Source organism: Pararge aegeria, chromosome 22, assembly GCF_905163445.1.
Source record: "Pararge aegeria chromosome 22, ilParAegt1.1, whole genome shotgun sequence".
Lineage (NCBI taxonomy): Eukaryota > Metazoa > Arthropoda > Insecta > Lepidoptera > Nymphalidae > Pararge > Pararge aegeria.
The window spans coordinates 14979254-14995882 of record NC_053201.1 but is presented as its reverse complement, the minus strand read 5'-3'; the positions used below and the strand labels follow the sequence as shown (position 1 = coordinate 14995882).

The following is a 16629-nucleotide window of genomic DNA, read 5'->3' as shown; positions in this document are numbered from 1 at the left end:
ATGAGACAGACGGGTGTGGTAGGGTAAAATCTCCAATTTAAAGTTCCCTTATTGCGTATATGTTATGTGTGTTTGCATAGTAGTTTACTATAATGGTAAGCGGTTCGTGTAACGATCTTGCGCGTCTATATTTACAAGTGTGTGGGCAGTTCGTGTATTGATTATTCGATGACGAGACCTCGTAAGAGTCCCGTATCGTTATTTTTCGTCACTACCTACCCGTACCTCTGCTGCCTTCCTTGGATGTGGTAGCAGTTTCTCAGGCTCCCTCACCGGAATCGAACCCTGATTCCCCGTTACCCGCGACAAACAATGGTAGTCGCAGAAACTCATTCCGATTACGAGACCTCGTAAGAGTCCCGTATCGTTATTTTTCGTCACTACCTACCCCCCTACCTCCCCCCGTGCGGGGTACAATATTGATATGATATTAAAAAAATACCATTAATAAATAACATAATAAAAGACCACCACTTTTATAGAGACATAACGCCACATAATTATAAAAAGTATAGTGTGTGGATCTAATCAACCACCACTGGCACCAGACCCTCAATGCCCTTAAATTTTACCTCGTTAAAATATTTAAAGTGTACTCATTCCGATTGCGAGACCTCGTAAGAGTCCCGTATCGTTATTTTTCGTCACTACCTACCCGTACCTCCCCCCTGTGCGGGGTACAATATTGATATGATATTAAAATAATACCATTAATAAATAACATAATAAAAGACCACCACTTTTATAGAGACATAACGCCACTGTGTGGCGCCGCCATCAGTCTCCTTAGACTCGGTACTTTGTCGTCGCCGTCGACTTCGCACCTTCGCCCCATATAGTAGTGGCGCGGCGCGACGGGCCTAATGTGTAAGTGAAAAAAAAAAAAAAAAAAATTAAATTAATTGTTATTTTACAATATCTTCTAATATGAATAAGAGTACTTTGTATTGGTACGTTTTGTTTTTTGTTTTTTTTTTTTTAAACGGAACTGAACCTAAGTGACCGGCCTGCGGCCGGGCACCCGTCTTATTCATGTTCTAACCTAACCTAACCTATCCAAACCTTTTAAAACTAGTTTGGATTCCTTTAGACCTCAGCCCACCGGCAACTACGACTAACTAAACACTGATCTAGCTATCTGGCTTTCATCAGTGCATCAACAGCAGCATAACTAGTATTAAAATAGTAATGAGTTTTTATTAATGCATATATTCACATTAAATCTTGAATCTAAAGTCTAAAGGTGTCAAAACTAGATTTAGGTTAGGTTAGGTTAGAACATGAATACGAGGGGTGCCCGGCCACAGGCCGGGCACTTGGGTTCAGTTCAGTCAAAAATTATATATTATTTACTATTATTTATATTTGAATGAGAATGAAAAATAGCAATTATTTTGAATAGTTTTCAAAATGAGACAGACGGGTGTGGTAGGGTAAAATCTCTAATTGAAAGTTCCCTTATTGCGTATATGTTATGTGTGTTTGCATAGTAGTTTACTATAATGGTAAGCGGTTCGTGTAACGATCTTGCGCGTCTATATTTACAAGTGTGTGGGCAGTTCGTGTATTACACAGTGACCATATAAACCACGTAAATCGAAAATCCGTCTGACAGGAGGTTTCGTACAACGGGATTTCAAAATCCAACGACTGTTATAAGCAAACGACGTACATTTTACGTCCATGGGATGTACCTGGGGAGTATTGCTTTCATTTTTCTTATGTTAATAACACTGCCATAACAATATCCTAGTTGATAACCAATTCCCTACTTCAAATTTTTGTTTTATTTTGTTATTCTCGTAACACTCACGAGAGACGTCCCTCCACACACTTAGACAGACTCATTCTCGCTTTACTTGACGGATTTGTGGAAGTATAGTTGAAGAATTAATTAAACTGTCTCAGACAAAAATACACAACCAAATAAACCTTATTTTACAAGTTGTGATTCAAAGTTTTCTTTGCTAAAATTGCTATTTCTATCACTTAAAGATATCCCTAATTAGTATGTTATTGTATTTCCTAGTATACTATCTGTAATATTCCTTAGTATTTATCTCTATTTCCTATAACTTTTTCATAATATATATACATATATTTTTGATCCTTTTCTCTTTCTTCTGTAGGTTATCTAATTTCCTTCACTCACATATACTGTTTGCTGTGTTTCAGGGCGAAGTGCTATAAAATGATGCCAACAATGCTAACCAGAAGAGCGGCTGCATTGCAAGAGCAATTAAAACTTAAAAATGCCCTCAGTGAACTAAAGTCACTGAAACAACTAAATGCTGATTTAATGAGGGAACAAGATGACAGTGAAGTGGAAATGAGATCAATTATTGCCAAGAACTCCCAGCTAAAGGGTGAACTAGCTGACCTACATAGCGCTCACACTCTGGTCTTAGAGGAGCGCAACCAACTCCAGGAGGCAGTGCGTTCTTTTAACCAATGCATATCTACTTATGATGAAGCTTTAGGAAGAATTACTATGTTGGAGGGTGAATTATGTAGCGCACATAAAACTATTGATGACCTTCAGTCACAATTACAAAATGTAGAAATGCAATCAACAAATAACTTGTATGATGAACTACTTACTTCATCCTCAACAATGCCAGTGTGCATCGATCTGACTTGTGATAGCCCTTGTGTTAAAAAAACCAAGCCTCAAATAGATCTCCCCTTTTTAAATAGCCACAATAAAATAAAAAAATACATTAGAATTAGTAAAATAATAAAGAAAACTCAAAAATTAGTAAAAAACCAGAAGAAAAGCAGTGAAAACCTGATACTAAGAAAAGAACGTTCAGTTTTGTTAAATAAGTTAAATACCTTTTCTCTTTCTTTTCAAAGTAGCAGGGAAAAATATGAGAGTGAAATCCAAACCTTAAATGATGTTATTCAACAGCTGGAAGACTCACTTAAAACTATGACTATTAAATATGAGCTGTCAAAAAAGCAGATTGATGAACAAATTCTGGCAGCTGATGAGTTGTTAGCTCTAGGTACCTACAATAGGGCTCGTTTTGAGTCATTGGCAAATAAATGTCAATGTTCTCAAGATATACCTACGGCTAACCTAGACTTAAGTAGTAGTATTTTGTCCTCTAATAAGCTAGAGACCTGCCAAGAGCAGTGTGAAAGTATTATTCCTGTCACTACATCCTTAGATTATAATTTATCAAGTAAGCATAAAAAACACACTTTAGTAATTTCAGACAAGCTAGGTAAAGGTTTTGGTCCTATTATGAACTGTTACCTAGATCACTCAGTGACTAATAGATGTTCACCGGGGGGCTAATTTAGACTATCTTATTGATAGTTTGAACATAGACAGTTTAGATGTAAATAAAAATGTTATATTTTTGTTAGGAGACAGCTTAAATGTAAAAAAGACACAAATTATAAGATGTGTAGAAAAATTGCTGGCTTTGCATGAAAAATCTAAATGTAGATTTGTTATGTGTGCCTTTCCGTACTGTGGCACACTTAGTTCTAAGCGAAATAAGCAAATTTATAATTTAAATTTATTAATTTATAACTTGACATGCCGTCATAGTGAGGCCGTTTTTTATTTTGATGTGAATAAATTTATTTCACCACTGTTATTGACTAGGCATACTTTTTATCTGTCAAAAAAATGTAAGCAACATATAGCCTCATTATTAGCTTACAATTTAAATGATACAGTTACAAGTGTTGTAACTAAGTCTATTGACAACTTTACAAATTGTACTTTAGGTACCAATATTTCTGATAATGACCCAAGTACTTGTTCAAGTACTAAGAAAATTTCTTATAATTATTTAAACTAGATAGCCAGACAACGGAGAAGCTCTCCAATATGAACATTGTACATCAAAATATACAGAGCTTAACCAGCAAAGAAATTGAAATAGAACTGTTTGTGGAAAAACTCAATATACACATTCTGTGTATTACTGAGCATTGGCTCACTGGTGCACATCCAGCAGTTATCTTAAGGAATTTCAAAATGTCAAGTGTGTTCTTCAGAAGGACTGCAATTCATGGTGGGTCTTTAATTTTTGTACACAATAATATAACTTGTAAGGAGCGAAAAGACATAGTTAGTCTTTCTGTTGAACGCACTGTAGAACTATCTTGTGTGGAGCTGGAGCGATTTATAATAGTGTGTATATATCGTCCCCCCTCAGGTGATTTTAGCCTTTTTGAGGATGTAATGGAAGATGTGCTTAAGCGATTGTCTGTATCCACAAAAAAAGCAATAGTATGCGGGGATTTTAATGTTGATATTTTACTTAGTAATGCAACTACGACTAGGTTGCTAAACTTATTTAAATGTTTTAATTTAAATTATGCTTTTAGTGAACCTACTAGAATCACAGCAACCTCAGCATCGTGTTTAGATAATATTTTTCTCAACTGTGATATCTTAGGTAAATCGATAATAACCAACTTAAGATCAGATCATTGTGGCCAACAAATTACTGTTTTGAATAATATAAACAAAGATAAACATATCGTCAAGTGTAGGCCGATAACTAAGAGCAAATTGACGCGATTCAAAGGTGAAATATCATCCAAAATTCCTGCCCTTGTCTTTAAGAACGGTCATCCTGACAGCATTTATGGTACGCTCTTTAATATTATAGAAAATGAATTTAACAAAATATTCAATTTCAAACATATAGATTACTAATGATAAATTAGTGACATCTGCATATCGTCTGCGAAAGGTGCAGAAGTCATTTGTGGGATTGAGTATACGCTTTTATAATATGATTCCTAAGGTAATTTTGGACCTACCAATCCATAAGTTTAAATAATGTGTTAAAACACATTTATTACAGCGAGGTTATTATACAATTGATGAGTTTCTTAATGACAAGGTTGCTTGGAAGCATCCGGCTCCGCTTTCATCTCTCACAAGATAGAAAAATGAATGTTAAAATATAAAATGTAAATTTTTGATGTTGGAAAAGAGCAACTGCTGAGTTTCTTGCCGGCTTTTTCTCGGTAGAATCTGCCTTCCGAACCTTTTCCTTTCCTTAGGTTCATGCTCTAACCTAACCTAACCTATCCAAACCTTTTAAAACTAGTTTGGATTCCTTTAGACCTCAGCCCACCGGCAACTACGACTAACTAAACACTGATCTAGCTATCTGGCTTTCATCAGTGCATCAACAGCAGCATAACTAGTATTAAAATAGTAATGAGTTTTTATTAATGCATATATTCACATTAAATCTTGAATCTAAAGTCTAAAGGTGTCAAAACTAGATTTAGTTTAGGTTAGGTTAGAACATGAATACGAGGGGTGCCCGGCCACAGGCCGGGCACTTGGGTTCAGTTCAGTCAAAAATTATATATTATTTACTATTATTTATATTTGAATGAGAATGAAAAATAGCAATTATTTTGAATAGTTTTCAAAATGAGACAGACGGGTGTGGTAGGGTAAAATCTCCAATTTAAAGTTTCCTTATTGCGTATATGTTATGTGTGTTTGCATAGTAGTTTACTATAATGGTAAGCGGTTCGTGTAACGATCTTGCGCGTCTATATTTACAAGTGTGTGGGCAGTTCGTGTATTGATTATTCGATGACGAGACCTCGTAAGAGTCCCGTATCGTTATTTTTCGTCACTACCTACCCGTACCTCCCCCCCCGTGCAGGGAGTGGGTAATTTGCGCGCCTGCTGCCTTCCTTGGATGTGGTAGCAGTTTCTCAGGCTCCCTCACCGGAATCGAACCCTGATTCCCCGTTACCCGCGACAAACAATGGTAGTCGCAGAAACTCATTCCGATTACGAGACCTCGTAAGAGTCCAGTATCGTTATTTTTCGTCGCTACCTACCCCCCTACCTCCCCCCGTGCGGGGTACAATATTGATATGATATTAAAAAAATACCATTAATAAATAACATAATAAAAGCCCACCACTTTTATAGAGACATAACGCCACATAATTATAAAAAGTATAGTGTGTGGATCTAATCAACCACCACTGGCACCAGACCCTCAATGCCCTTAAATTTTACCTCGTTAAAATATTTAAAGTGTACTCATTCCGATTGCGAGACCTCGTAAGAGTCCCGTATCGTTATTTTTCGTCACTACCTACCCGTACCTCCCCCCTGTGCGGGGTACAATATTGATATGATATTAAAATAATACCATTAATAAATAACATAATAAAAGACCACCACTTTTATAGAGACATAACGCCACTGTGTGGCGCCGCCATCAGTCTCCTTAGACTCGGTACTTTGTCGTCGCCGTCGACTTCGCACCTTCGCCCCATATAGTAGTGGCGCGGCGCGACGGGCCTAATGTGTAAGTGAAAAAAAAAAAAAAAAAAATTAAATTAATTGTTATTTTACAATATCTTCTAATATGAATAAGAGTACTTTGTATTGGTACGTTTTGTTTTTTGTTTTTTTTTTTTTAAACGGAACTGAACCTAAGTGACCGGCCTGCGGCCGGGCACCCGTCTTATTCATGTTCTAACCTAACCTAACCTATCCAAACCTTTTAAAACTAGTTTGGATTCCTTTAGACCTCAGCCCACCGGCAACTACGACTAACTAAACACTGATCTAGCTATCTGGCTTTCATCAGTGCATCAACAGCAGCATAACTAGTATTAAAATAGTAATGAGTTTTTATTAATGCATATATTCACATTAAATCTTGAATCTAAAGTCTAAAGGTGTCAAAACTAGATTTAGTTTAGGTTAGGTTAGAACATGAATACGAGGGGTGCCCGGCCACAGGCCGGGCACTTGGGTTCAGTTCAGTCAAAAATTATATATTATTTACTATTATTTATATTTGAATGAGAATGAAAAATAGCAATTATTTTGAATAGTTTTCAGAATGAGACAGACGGGTGTGGTAGGGTAAAATCTCCAATTTAAAGTTCCCTTATTGCGTATATGTTATGTGTGTTTGCATAGTAGTTTACTATAATGGTAAGCGGTTCGTGTAACGATCTTGCGCGTCTATATTTACAAGTGTGTGGGCAGTGCGTGTATTGATTATTCGATGACGAGACCTCGTAAGAGTCCCGTATCGTTATTTTTCGTCACTACCTACCCGTACCTCCCCCCCCGTGCAGGGAGTGGGTAATTTGCGCGCCTGCTGCCTTCCTTGGATGTGGTAGCAGTTTCTCAGGCTCCCTCACCGGAATCGAACCCTGATTCCCCGTTACCCGCGACAAACAATGGTAGTCGCAGAAACTCATTCCGATTACGAGACCTCGTAAGAGTCCCGTATCGTTATTTTTCGTCACTACCTACCCCCCTACCTCCCCCCGTGCGGGGTACAATATTGATATGATATTAAAAAAATACCATTAATAAATAACATAATAAAAGACCACCACTTTTATAGAGACATAACGCCACATAATTATAAAAAGTATAGTGTGTGGATCTAATCAACCACCACTGGCACCAGACCCTCAATGCCCTTAAATTTTACCTCGTTAAAATATTTAAAGTGTACTCATTCCGATTGCGAGACCTCGTAAGAGTCCCGTATCGTTATTTTTCGTCACTACCTACCCGTACCTCCCCCCTGTGCGGGGTACAATATTGATATGATATTAAAATAATACCATTAATAAATAACATAATAAAAGACCACCACTTTTATAGAGACATAACGCCACTGTGTGGCGCCGCCATCAGTCTCCTTAGACTCGGTACTTTGTCGTCGCCGTCGACTTCGCACCTTCGCCCCATATAGTAGTGGCGCGGCGCGACGGGCCTAATGTGTAAGTGAAAAAAAAAAAAAAAAATTAATTTAATTGTTATTTTACAATATCTTCTAATATGAATAAGAGTACTTTGTATTGGTACGTTTTGTTTTTTGTTTTTTTTTTTTAAACGGAACTGAACCTAAGTGACCGGCCTGCGGCCGGGCACCCGTCTTATTCATGTTCTAACCTAACCTAACCTATCCAAACCTTTTAAAACTAGTTTGGATTCCTTTAGACCTCAGCCCACCGGCAACTACGGCTAACTAAACACTGATCTAGCTATCTGGCTTTCATCAGTGCATCAACAGCAGCATAACTAGTATTAAAATAGTAATGAGTTTTTATTAATGCATATATTCACATTAAATCTTGAATCTAAAGTCTAAAGGTGTCAAAACTAGATTTAGTTTAGGTTAGGTTAGAACATGAATACGAGGGGTGCCCGGCCACAGGCCGGGCACTTGGGTTCAGTTCAGTCAAAAATTATATATTATTTACTATTATTTATATTTGAATGAGAATGAAAAATAGCAATTATTTTGAATAGTTTTCAAAATGAGACAGACGGGTGTGGTAGGGTAAAATCTCCAATTTAAAGTTCCCTTATTGCGTATATGTTATGTGTGTTTGCATAGTAGTTTACTATAATGGTAAGCGGTTCGTGTAACGATCTTGCGCGTCTATATTTACAAGTGTGTGGGCAGTTCGTGTATTGATTATTCGATGACGAGACCTCGTAAGAGTCCCGTATCGTTATTTTTCGTCACTACCTACCCGTACCTCCCCCCCCGTGCAGGGAGTGGGTAATTTGCGCGCCTGCTGCCTTCCTTGGATGTGGTAGCAGTTTCTCAGGCTCCCTCACCGGAATCGAACCCTGATTCCCCGTTACCCGCGACAAACAATGGTAGTCGCAGAAACTCATTCCGATTACGAGACCTCGTAAGAGTCCCGTATCGTTATTTTTCGTCACTACCTACCCCCCTACCTCCCCCCGTGCGGGGTACAATATTGATATGATATTAAAAAAATACCATTAATAAATAACATAATAAAAGACCACCACTTTTATAGAGACATAACGCCACATAATTATAAAAAGTATAGTGTGTGGATCTAATCAACCACCACTGGCACCAGACCCTCAATGCCCTTAAATTTTACCTCGTTAAAATATTTAAAGTGTACTCATTCCGATTGCGAGACCTCGTAAGAGTCCCGTATCGTTATTTTTCGTCACTACCTACCCGTACCTCCCCCCTGTGCGGGGTACAATATTGATATGATATTAAAATAATACCATTAATAAATAACATAATAAAAGACCACCACTTTTATAGAGACATAACGCCACTGTGTGGCGCCGCCATCAGTCTCCTTAGACTCGGTACTTTGTCGTCGCCGTCGACTTCGCACCTTCGCCCCATATAGTAGTGGCGCGGCGCGACGGGCCTAATGTGTAAGTGAAAAAAAAAAAAAAAAAATTAAATTAATTGTTATTTTACAATATCTTCTAATATGAATAAGAGTACTTTGTATTGGTACGTTTTGTTTTTTGTTTTTTTTTTTTTAAACGGAACTGAACCTAAGTGACCGGCCTGCGGCCGGGCACCCGTCTTATTCATGTTCTAACCTAACCTAACCTATCCAAACCTTTTAAAACTAGTTTGGATTCCTTTAGACCTCAGCCCACCGGCAACTACGACTAACTAAACACTGATCTAGCTATCTGGCTTTCATCAGTGCATCAACAGCAGCATAACTAGTATTAAAATAGTAATGAGTTTTTATTAATGCATATATTCACATTAAATCTTGAATCTAAAGTCTAAAGGTGTCAAAACTAGATTTAGTTTAGGTTAGGTTAGAACATGAATACGAGGGGTGCCCGGCCACAGGCCGGGCACTTGGGTTCAGTTCAGTCAAAAATTATATATTATTTACTATTATTTATATTTGAATGAGAATGAAAAATAGCAATTATTTTGAATAGTTTTCAAAATGAGACAGACGGGTGTGGTAGGGTAAAATCTCCAATTTAAAGTTCCCTTATTGCGTATATGTTATGTGTGTTTGCATAGTAGTTTACTATAATGGTAAGCGGTTCGTGTAACGATCTTGCGCGTCTATATTTACAAGTGTGTGGGCAGTGCGTGTATTGATTATTCGATGACGAGACCTCGTAAGAGTCCCGTATCGTTATTTTTCGTCACTACCTACCCGTACCTCCCCCCCCGTGCAGGGAGTGGGTAATTTGCGCGCCTGCTGCCTTCCTTGGATGTGGTAGCAGTTTCTCAGGCTCCCTCACCGGAATCGAACCCTGATTCCCCGTTACCCGCGACAAACAATGGTAGTCGCAGAAACTCATTCCGATTACGAGACCTCGTAAGAGTCCCGTATCGTTATTTTTCGTCACTACCTACCCCCCTACCTCCCCCCGTGCGGGGTACAATATTGATATGATATTAAAAAAATACCATTAATAAATAACATAATAAAAGACCACCACTTTTATAGAGACATAACGCCACATAATTATAAAAAGTATAGTGTGTGGATCTAATCAACCACCACTGGCACCAGACCCTCAATGCCCTTAAATTTTACCTCGTTAAAATATTTAAAGTGTACTCATTCCGATTGCGAGACCTCGTAAGAGTCCCGTATCGTTATTTTTCGTCACTACCTACCCGTACCTCCCCCCTGTGCGGGGTACAATATTGATATGATATTAAAATAATACCATTAATAAATAACATAATAAAAGACCACCACTTTTATAGAGACATAACGCCACTGTGTGGCGCCGCCATCAGTCTCCTTAGACTCGGTACTTTGTCGTCGCCGTCGACTTCGCACCTTCGCCCCATATAGTAGTGGCGCGGCGCGACGGGCCTAATGTGTAAGTGAAAAAAAAAAAAAAAAATTAATTTAATTGTTATTTTACAATATCTTCTAATATGAATAAGAGTACTTTGTATTGGTACGTTTTGTTTTTTGTTTTTTTTTTTTAAACGGAACTGAACCTAAGTGACCGGCCTGCGGCCGGGCACCCGTCTTATTCATGTTCTAACCTAACCTAACCTATCCAAACCTTTTAAAACTAGTTTGGATTCCTTTAGACCTCAGCCCACCGGCAACTACGGCTAACTAAACACTGATCTAGCTATCTGGCTTTCATCAGTGCATCAACAGCAGCATAACTAGTATTAAAATAGTAATGAGTTTTTATTAATGCATATATTCACATTAAATCTTGAATCTAAAGTCTAAAGGTGTCAAAACTAGATTTAGTTTAGGTTAGGTTAGAACATGAATACGAGGGGTGCCCGGCCACAGGCCGGGCACTTGGGTTCAGTTCAGTCAAAAATTATATATTATTTACTATTATTTATATTTGAATGAGAATGAAAAATAGCAATTATTTTGAATAGTTTTCAAAATGAGACAGACGGGTGTGGTAGGGTAAAATCTCCAATTTAAAGTTCCCTTATTGCGTATATGTTATGTGTGTTTGCATAGTAGTTTACTATAATGGTAAGCGGTTCGTGTAACGATCTTGCGCGTCTATATTTACAAGTGTGTGGGCAGTTCGTGTATTGATTATTCGATGACGAGACCTCGTAAGAGTCCCGTATCGTTATTTTTCGTCACTACCTACCCGTACCTCCCCCCCCGTGCAGGGAGTGGGTAATTTGCGCGCCTGCTGCCTTCCTTGGATGTGGTAGCAGTTTCTCAGGCTCCCTCACCGGAATCGAACCCTGATTCCCCGTTACCCGCGACAAACAATGGTAGTCGCAGAAACTCATTCCGATTACGAGACCTCGTAAGAGTCCCGTATCGTTATTTTTCGTCACTACCTACCCCCCTGTAATGTAGGTAGTTTAATAATTAGCCCGCACTTCATTATGTTGTTCTACCAATAAACCATTCTGCGATAGTCCGTCGTTTTATTAAGTACATTACATTTTGGCGCAGTCGGTTATTTTAATTAAAATCACGCCTTTTGGTAAAATCGAGCCTTTTGACGTTAGTTCCCACAACTGGGATGCATATTGTCGTCGGGTGAAGCAATTTATTGCGTTAAATAACATCAGTGAAGATTTACACGTGGCCACGTTGGTAACACATGTCGGCATTGCATGTTACGAATTGATGTGCGACTTGTGTTCCCCGGATTTACCGGAAGACAAGAAGTTTGAACAATTAGTGAAGATTGTCAAAGACCACTTGGAGCCACAAAGGTCGGAGATCGCAGAGAGACATATGTTCCGGCAAAGGAAGCAAAGGCAAGGGGAGATAGTGAGTGATTATTTGAAAAGTCTAAAACATCTCGCCAAACATTGCAATTTTCGGGATTCTTTGGAGGTAAATTTGAGAGACCAGTTTGTTTCTGGCCTTCAAAGTGAAGATATGAGGTCACGATTGTTTGCCGAGCGGAACATCGATTATAAGCGAGCAATAGAACTCGCATTGGCGCTCGAGGCAGCGGAGAGACATGCAGCGGAGGCAGCGTCCGGGGCGAGTTCCAGCGCCATCTCGGAAGGGCTGCATCGCATCAGATCCTCACCAGCGCGCGCGGAGCGCGGGCGCATGAAACGGCGCGAGGGAGCGGGTGGCGTGCAGGCAGACGCGGCGGCCAGGGCCGGTGCGCTGAGCCTCGAGGGCTCACGGCGCGGCTGCTGGCGTTGCGGGCGCAGCGGGCATCCGCCGTCCCGGTGCCGCTACAAGTTCTACAGCTGTGATTCGTGTGGGCAGAGGGGCCACCTGAAGGTCGTGTGCGGTAATGTTGATAAGTGTAGTGATGCGGTTATACAGAAAACACAAAAGGTCAGTTGTTTTTTAATGATTCCGATGACAGTGTTTTAGATTTTTATAATATAATTTGCGAGGGTAATGACGGCCCGTATTATATCAAATTAAACGTAGAAAAGTCTGTAGTTAAATTTGAAATAGATACTGGTAGTAAGATCTCTGTAATTTCAAAGCATTTTTATGATAATCATTTTTCTAGCGTTTGTTTACAACATAAAAATTTAAGGTTAAGATCTTACACAGGTAGTGTTATTGAACCTCTGGGATATATTATGGTAAATGTACAATGTAAAAATCGTTTGTATAAATTACCGTTGTATGTTGTTGAAAACGGCGGCCCTCCTTTACTAGGCCGTGCCTGGATAAGAATTTTACAAATCGATATCACAAATTGCCATAATTTATCCGAAAGATGCGAAAATGATAATACTATAGAATTATTAAGGAAAGAATTTCCCGAGGTTTTCGCTGATGGGCTTGGGACTTTTAAAACTCGAATGCAGTTGCATTTAGCTGACAAGACTCCAATTTTCGTTAAATCGCGCCCGCTTCCCCTCGCACTTCGCGCGCCGGTCGAGCGCGAGTTGGAGCGGTTGCAGCGAGATGACGTCATTTATAAGGTAGACCGTTCTGATTACGGTACGCCTATTGTTCCTATAATAAAAAAAAATGGAGACATTCGTATTTGTGGAGACTTTAAGGTCACTATTAATCCGCTATTAAAAGATTTTCATTATCCTCTTCCACAAATTGAAGATATATTTGCTACCCTTGGGGGAGGCGAACAGTTTTCTAAATTAGACTTGTCCCACGCCTATCAGCAAGTGTTATTAACGGAGGACTCGCAACCCATGACCGCTATAACTACACACATAGGCACCTTCGTTTACAAGCGAGTACCCTTTGGAATAAAATGTGTTCCTGAGTATTTTGAAAAGTTGATCGAAGAAACTCTGTGTGGCTTATCCTCTACTGTAGCTTTTCAGGACGATATTTGTGTGACTGGCAAAGACAGAGAGACTCATTGTAAAAATTTACGTGCCGTTTTAGCCCGATTAAAAGAGGCCGGGTTGCGAGTAAATTGGTCTAAATGTGAATTCTTTAAGGACAGTGTAACATACTTAGGATACAAAATTGATAAAAAGGGTCTACACACTGATGCAAATAAGATAAAAGCTATTGTTTCGGCGCCATCACCGAAAGACGTAACGCAATTAAAAAGTTTTATTGGTCTCGTTAACTTTTACAATAAATTTTGTGTTAACATGAGTTCTGTATTAAAACCTTTATACGATTTACTAAAGAAAAATGTAAAATGGTATTGGGGTTGCGAATGTGAAAGTGCCTTCAAAAGAGTTAAAAACATTCTCAGTAGTTCGCCTGTGCTAGCACACTACGATCCCAAGTTACCGTTGCTGTTGTCGGTGGACAGTAGCGCGTATGGACTCGGCGCGGTTCTCACGCACCGCTACTCCGACGGATCGGAACGTCTTATCAGTTGCGCCTCGCGTACTCTTAATGAGGCCGAGCGTAATTATTCGCAGCTAGATAAAGAAGCCTTAGCCATAATGTTTGGAGTCAGCAGGCATGATAAGTATCTGTTTGGTCGGCATTTCATTTTGCGCAGCGATCATAAGGCTTTAAGCTATATCTTCGGTAAAAACAAAGGTATTCCGCAAACGGCGGCTAGCCGTTTACAGAGATATGCAGTTCGCTTAGCTGCGTACAACTTTGACATCGAATTTATTTCTTCGGCTAGAAACTGTTTCGCAGATGCGTTGTCTCGTTTGCCTTTAGAAGAAAACGTTAATCGTCAAAGTATCGTTTCAAGTAATAATAACGGAAATAATAGTTATTTATTTTTTATAGAGGACAAATTGCCTATAACGTTTCACGAAATTAAATATCAAACTGCTAAAGACACTACTTTAAACAAAATTGTAGGGTATGTTAAGTTCGGATGGCCCGAACAAATTGAATCGGATCGTTACAAACAATATCATTTAAGGCGGGAAAATATTTTTTTAGAACAGGGATGCTTGGTTTGGGGATATAGAGTAATTATCCCTGCCAGTTTGCACTCCGCTGTGTTAGACGAATTACATTCCGGGCATATAGGCGTTGTTAAAATGAAACAGCTGGCTCGGAACTATCTGTGGTGGAGCGGCTTGGACGCCGATATTGAGCCTGTTAGGAAATAAGGAATTACAGCACTTTATCTATGATAAACCCGATGATTATATTAAATATATCAACAAATAATAGTTTGTATACTCATTGACAATGTATTGAAAATAGAATAATGGACTTTAGTAGACTGTCAAATAAAAGTATAGGATCTATGGCGGGGGACGCGGGTTTGACAAGTTAGATTGGCGGCAAAGAAAAGTGAGGACGGATTTAAAATTAATGAATGGAGAATAGAAGATTAAGTAAAGTATTGTGGATAGAACGTTACAAATTGGGAATAGATGATTTATAATGGAAACGACATACTTAACGAAATATTGTTGTGGCAAAACAAGAGTCGTATATACTGGTGATGGAGTTGAGATAAGTTGTTAAAAGTTGTTGGTACTATGGTGGTACCTGATGTAGCATCAGATAAGTATATCTCATCCTTTGGTTTATTTAGGTATCATATATGGAGCCCTAGCATAACTTTATACCGACAGTTTATGTAGCAGAGGTTGCTCTATACAAACAACTTGTTCCAAAAGTCCTGATGTTATAAGTGATAATAGTAGTTATGTTCGACCTGTCTTATATGTCTTGTATCAAAGGGCCTAGCGTTATTACATATGACAATGTTGTAATTGTGTTTATAAGTTGTTTTAATTGATTGAATAAAAGAGCAACGGTAGAGTTTCTTGCCAGTGGTCTTCTCTGCCGAAGACAGCATTCCGAACTGGTAGTAGAGTCATTTGAAGGTAACAAGTAATATGAATTATAGAGAAGCCTACTAGTTGTTTTATTTCACTCCGTGGGAAGTCAGGTTTATAGAGGAGAGACCCACAACACTGCTCTAAAGCTGGTTGGTGGGCTTTAATGATGTCTTTTATAAAATGAATACTTTAATATGAGAAACTAGGTATTTAGCTTCAATAATAATGTTAATTAATGAAAAATCTAAGTGCCATCCTGAACATTGTTGGTATTGAAAGGAATATCTGACTACCATGGCTTTCCATTCTTTATATTTTTTTAGCATCAGAAGTGGGATCCTATTCATGTCCAATTTATGCCTTTCTCTAATGCAGATTTACTTTTTTTAGAACCATCCCGTCAAATGTGGACATAATAAAGAATTTGATGTTTTTGATGATGCCTCAACTTTTTGCTGCTATGTGCTAAAACAGAAACACTCTGGAGACAAAGCACCATGCTTGTTGAAATTCTATTTAAGGATATGTGGTCCGGGGAACCAATTAATAACCATCCCGGCAAATGTGGATATAGTACATGGTTTGATGTTTTTGATGATGTCTAACTAATAGCTGGTATGTGCTAAAACAGAAACACTCTGGAGACAGAGCACCAGACTTGGTAAAATTCCATTGAAGGATATGTGGTTTGGGGAACCAATTGATGTGATATTTTTATTTATTTTATCTTTTTGTGATTTCTACTTTTGAAAGATAGTACTTATTACCTGAAACTGATATGGACTAGTGGCTCTTTGTATATTTTGCTGAAATGATTAAGTCCAAAATATAATTGATTTAAGTTTGTTTGTGAAAACCAACAAGTCAAGTTGACCAAACAGAATGTGTAATAAGTTTGATAAATTTGAATTATCAAATTTTATTTAACCAGTCTGGTTAGACAAATAGAATTTATGTTAGGTTTTATTTTATTAGTCTGTCCAGGTTAAAATAAATTAACTGGTCAGGTTAGCCGAACGTAATGTGTAATAGATTTTTCTTATAATTCTTATTTATTACATACAAGCTTTCAAGTTTAAATTAAGCAACTAGTCAGGTTAGCCAAATTGAATGTGTGTTAATTTTTAATTTATGTTTGTGTGCTCAGTTTTCAATAATTACCTAGTCAGGTTAGCCGAGCTGT

At 38.4% G+C, this 16629-nt stretch overlaps 1 protein-coding gene across 1 annotated transcript; it reads left to right on the top strand.

The window, feature by feature from the left end:
• Positions 1-2191: 2191 nt before the first annotated feature.
• On the top strand, positions 2192-14762 carry LOC120633580. Its single transcript, XM_039903789.1, has 5 exons — positions 2192-3055; positions 11725-12576; positions 13065-13766; positions 13866-14091; positions 14590-14762. Exons 1-5 carry the CDS (start codon positions 2192-2194, stop codon positions 14760-14762), a joined length of 2817 nt encoding a protein of 938 aa, XP_039759723.1.
• Positions 14763-16629: the final 1867 nt, after the last annotated feature.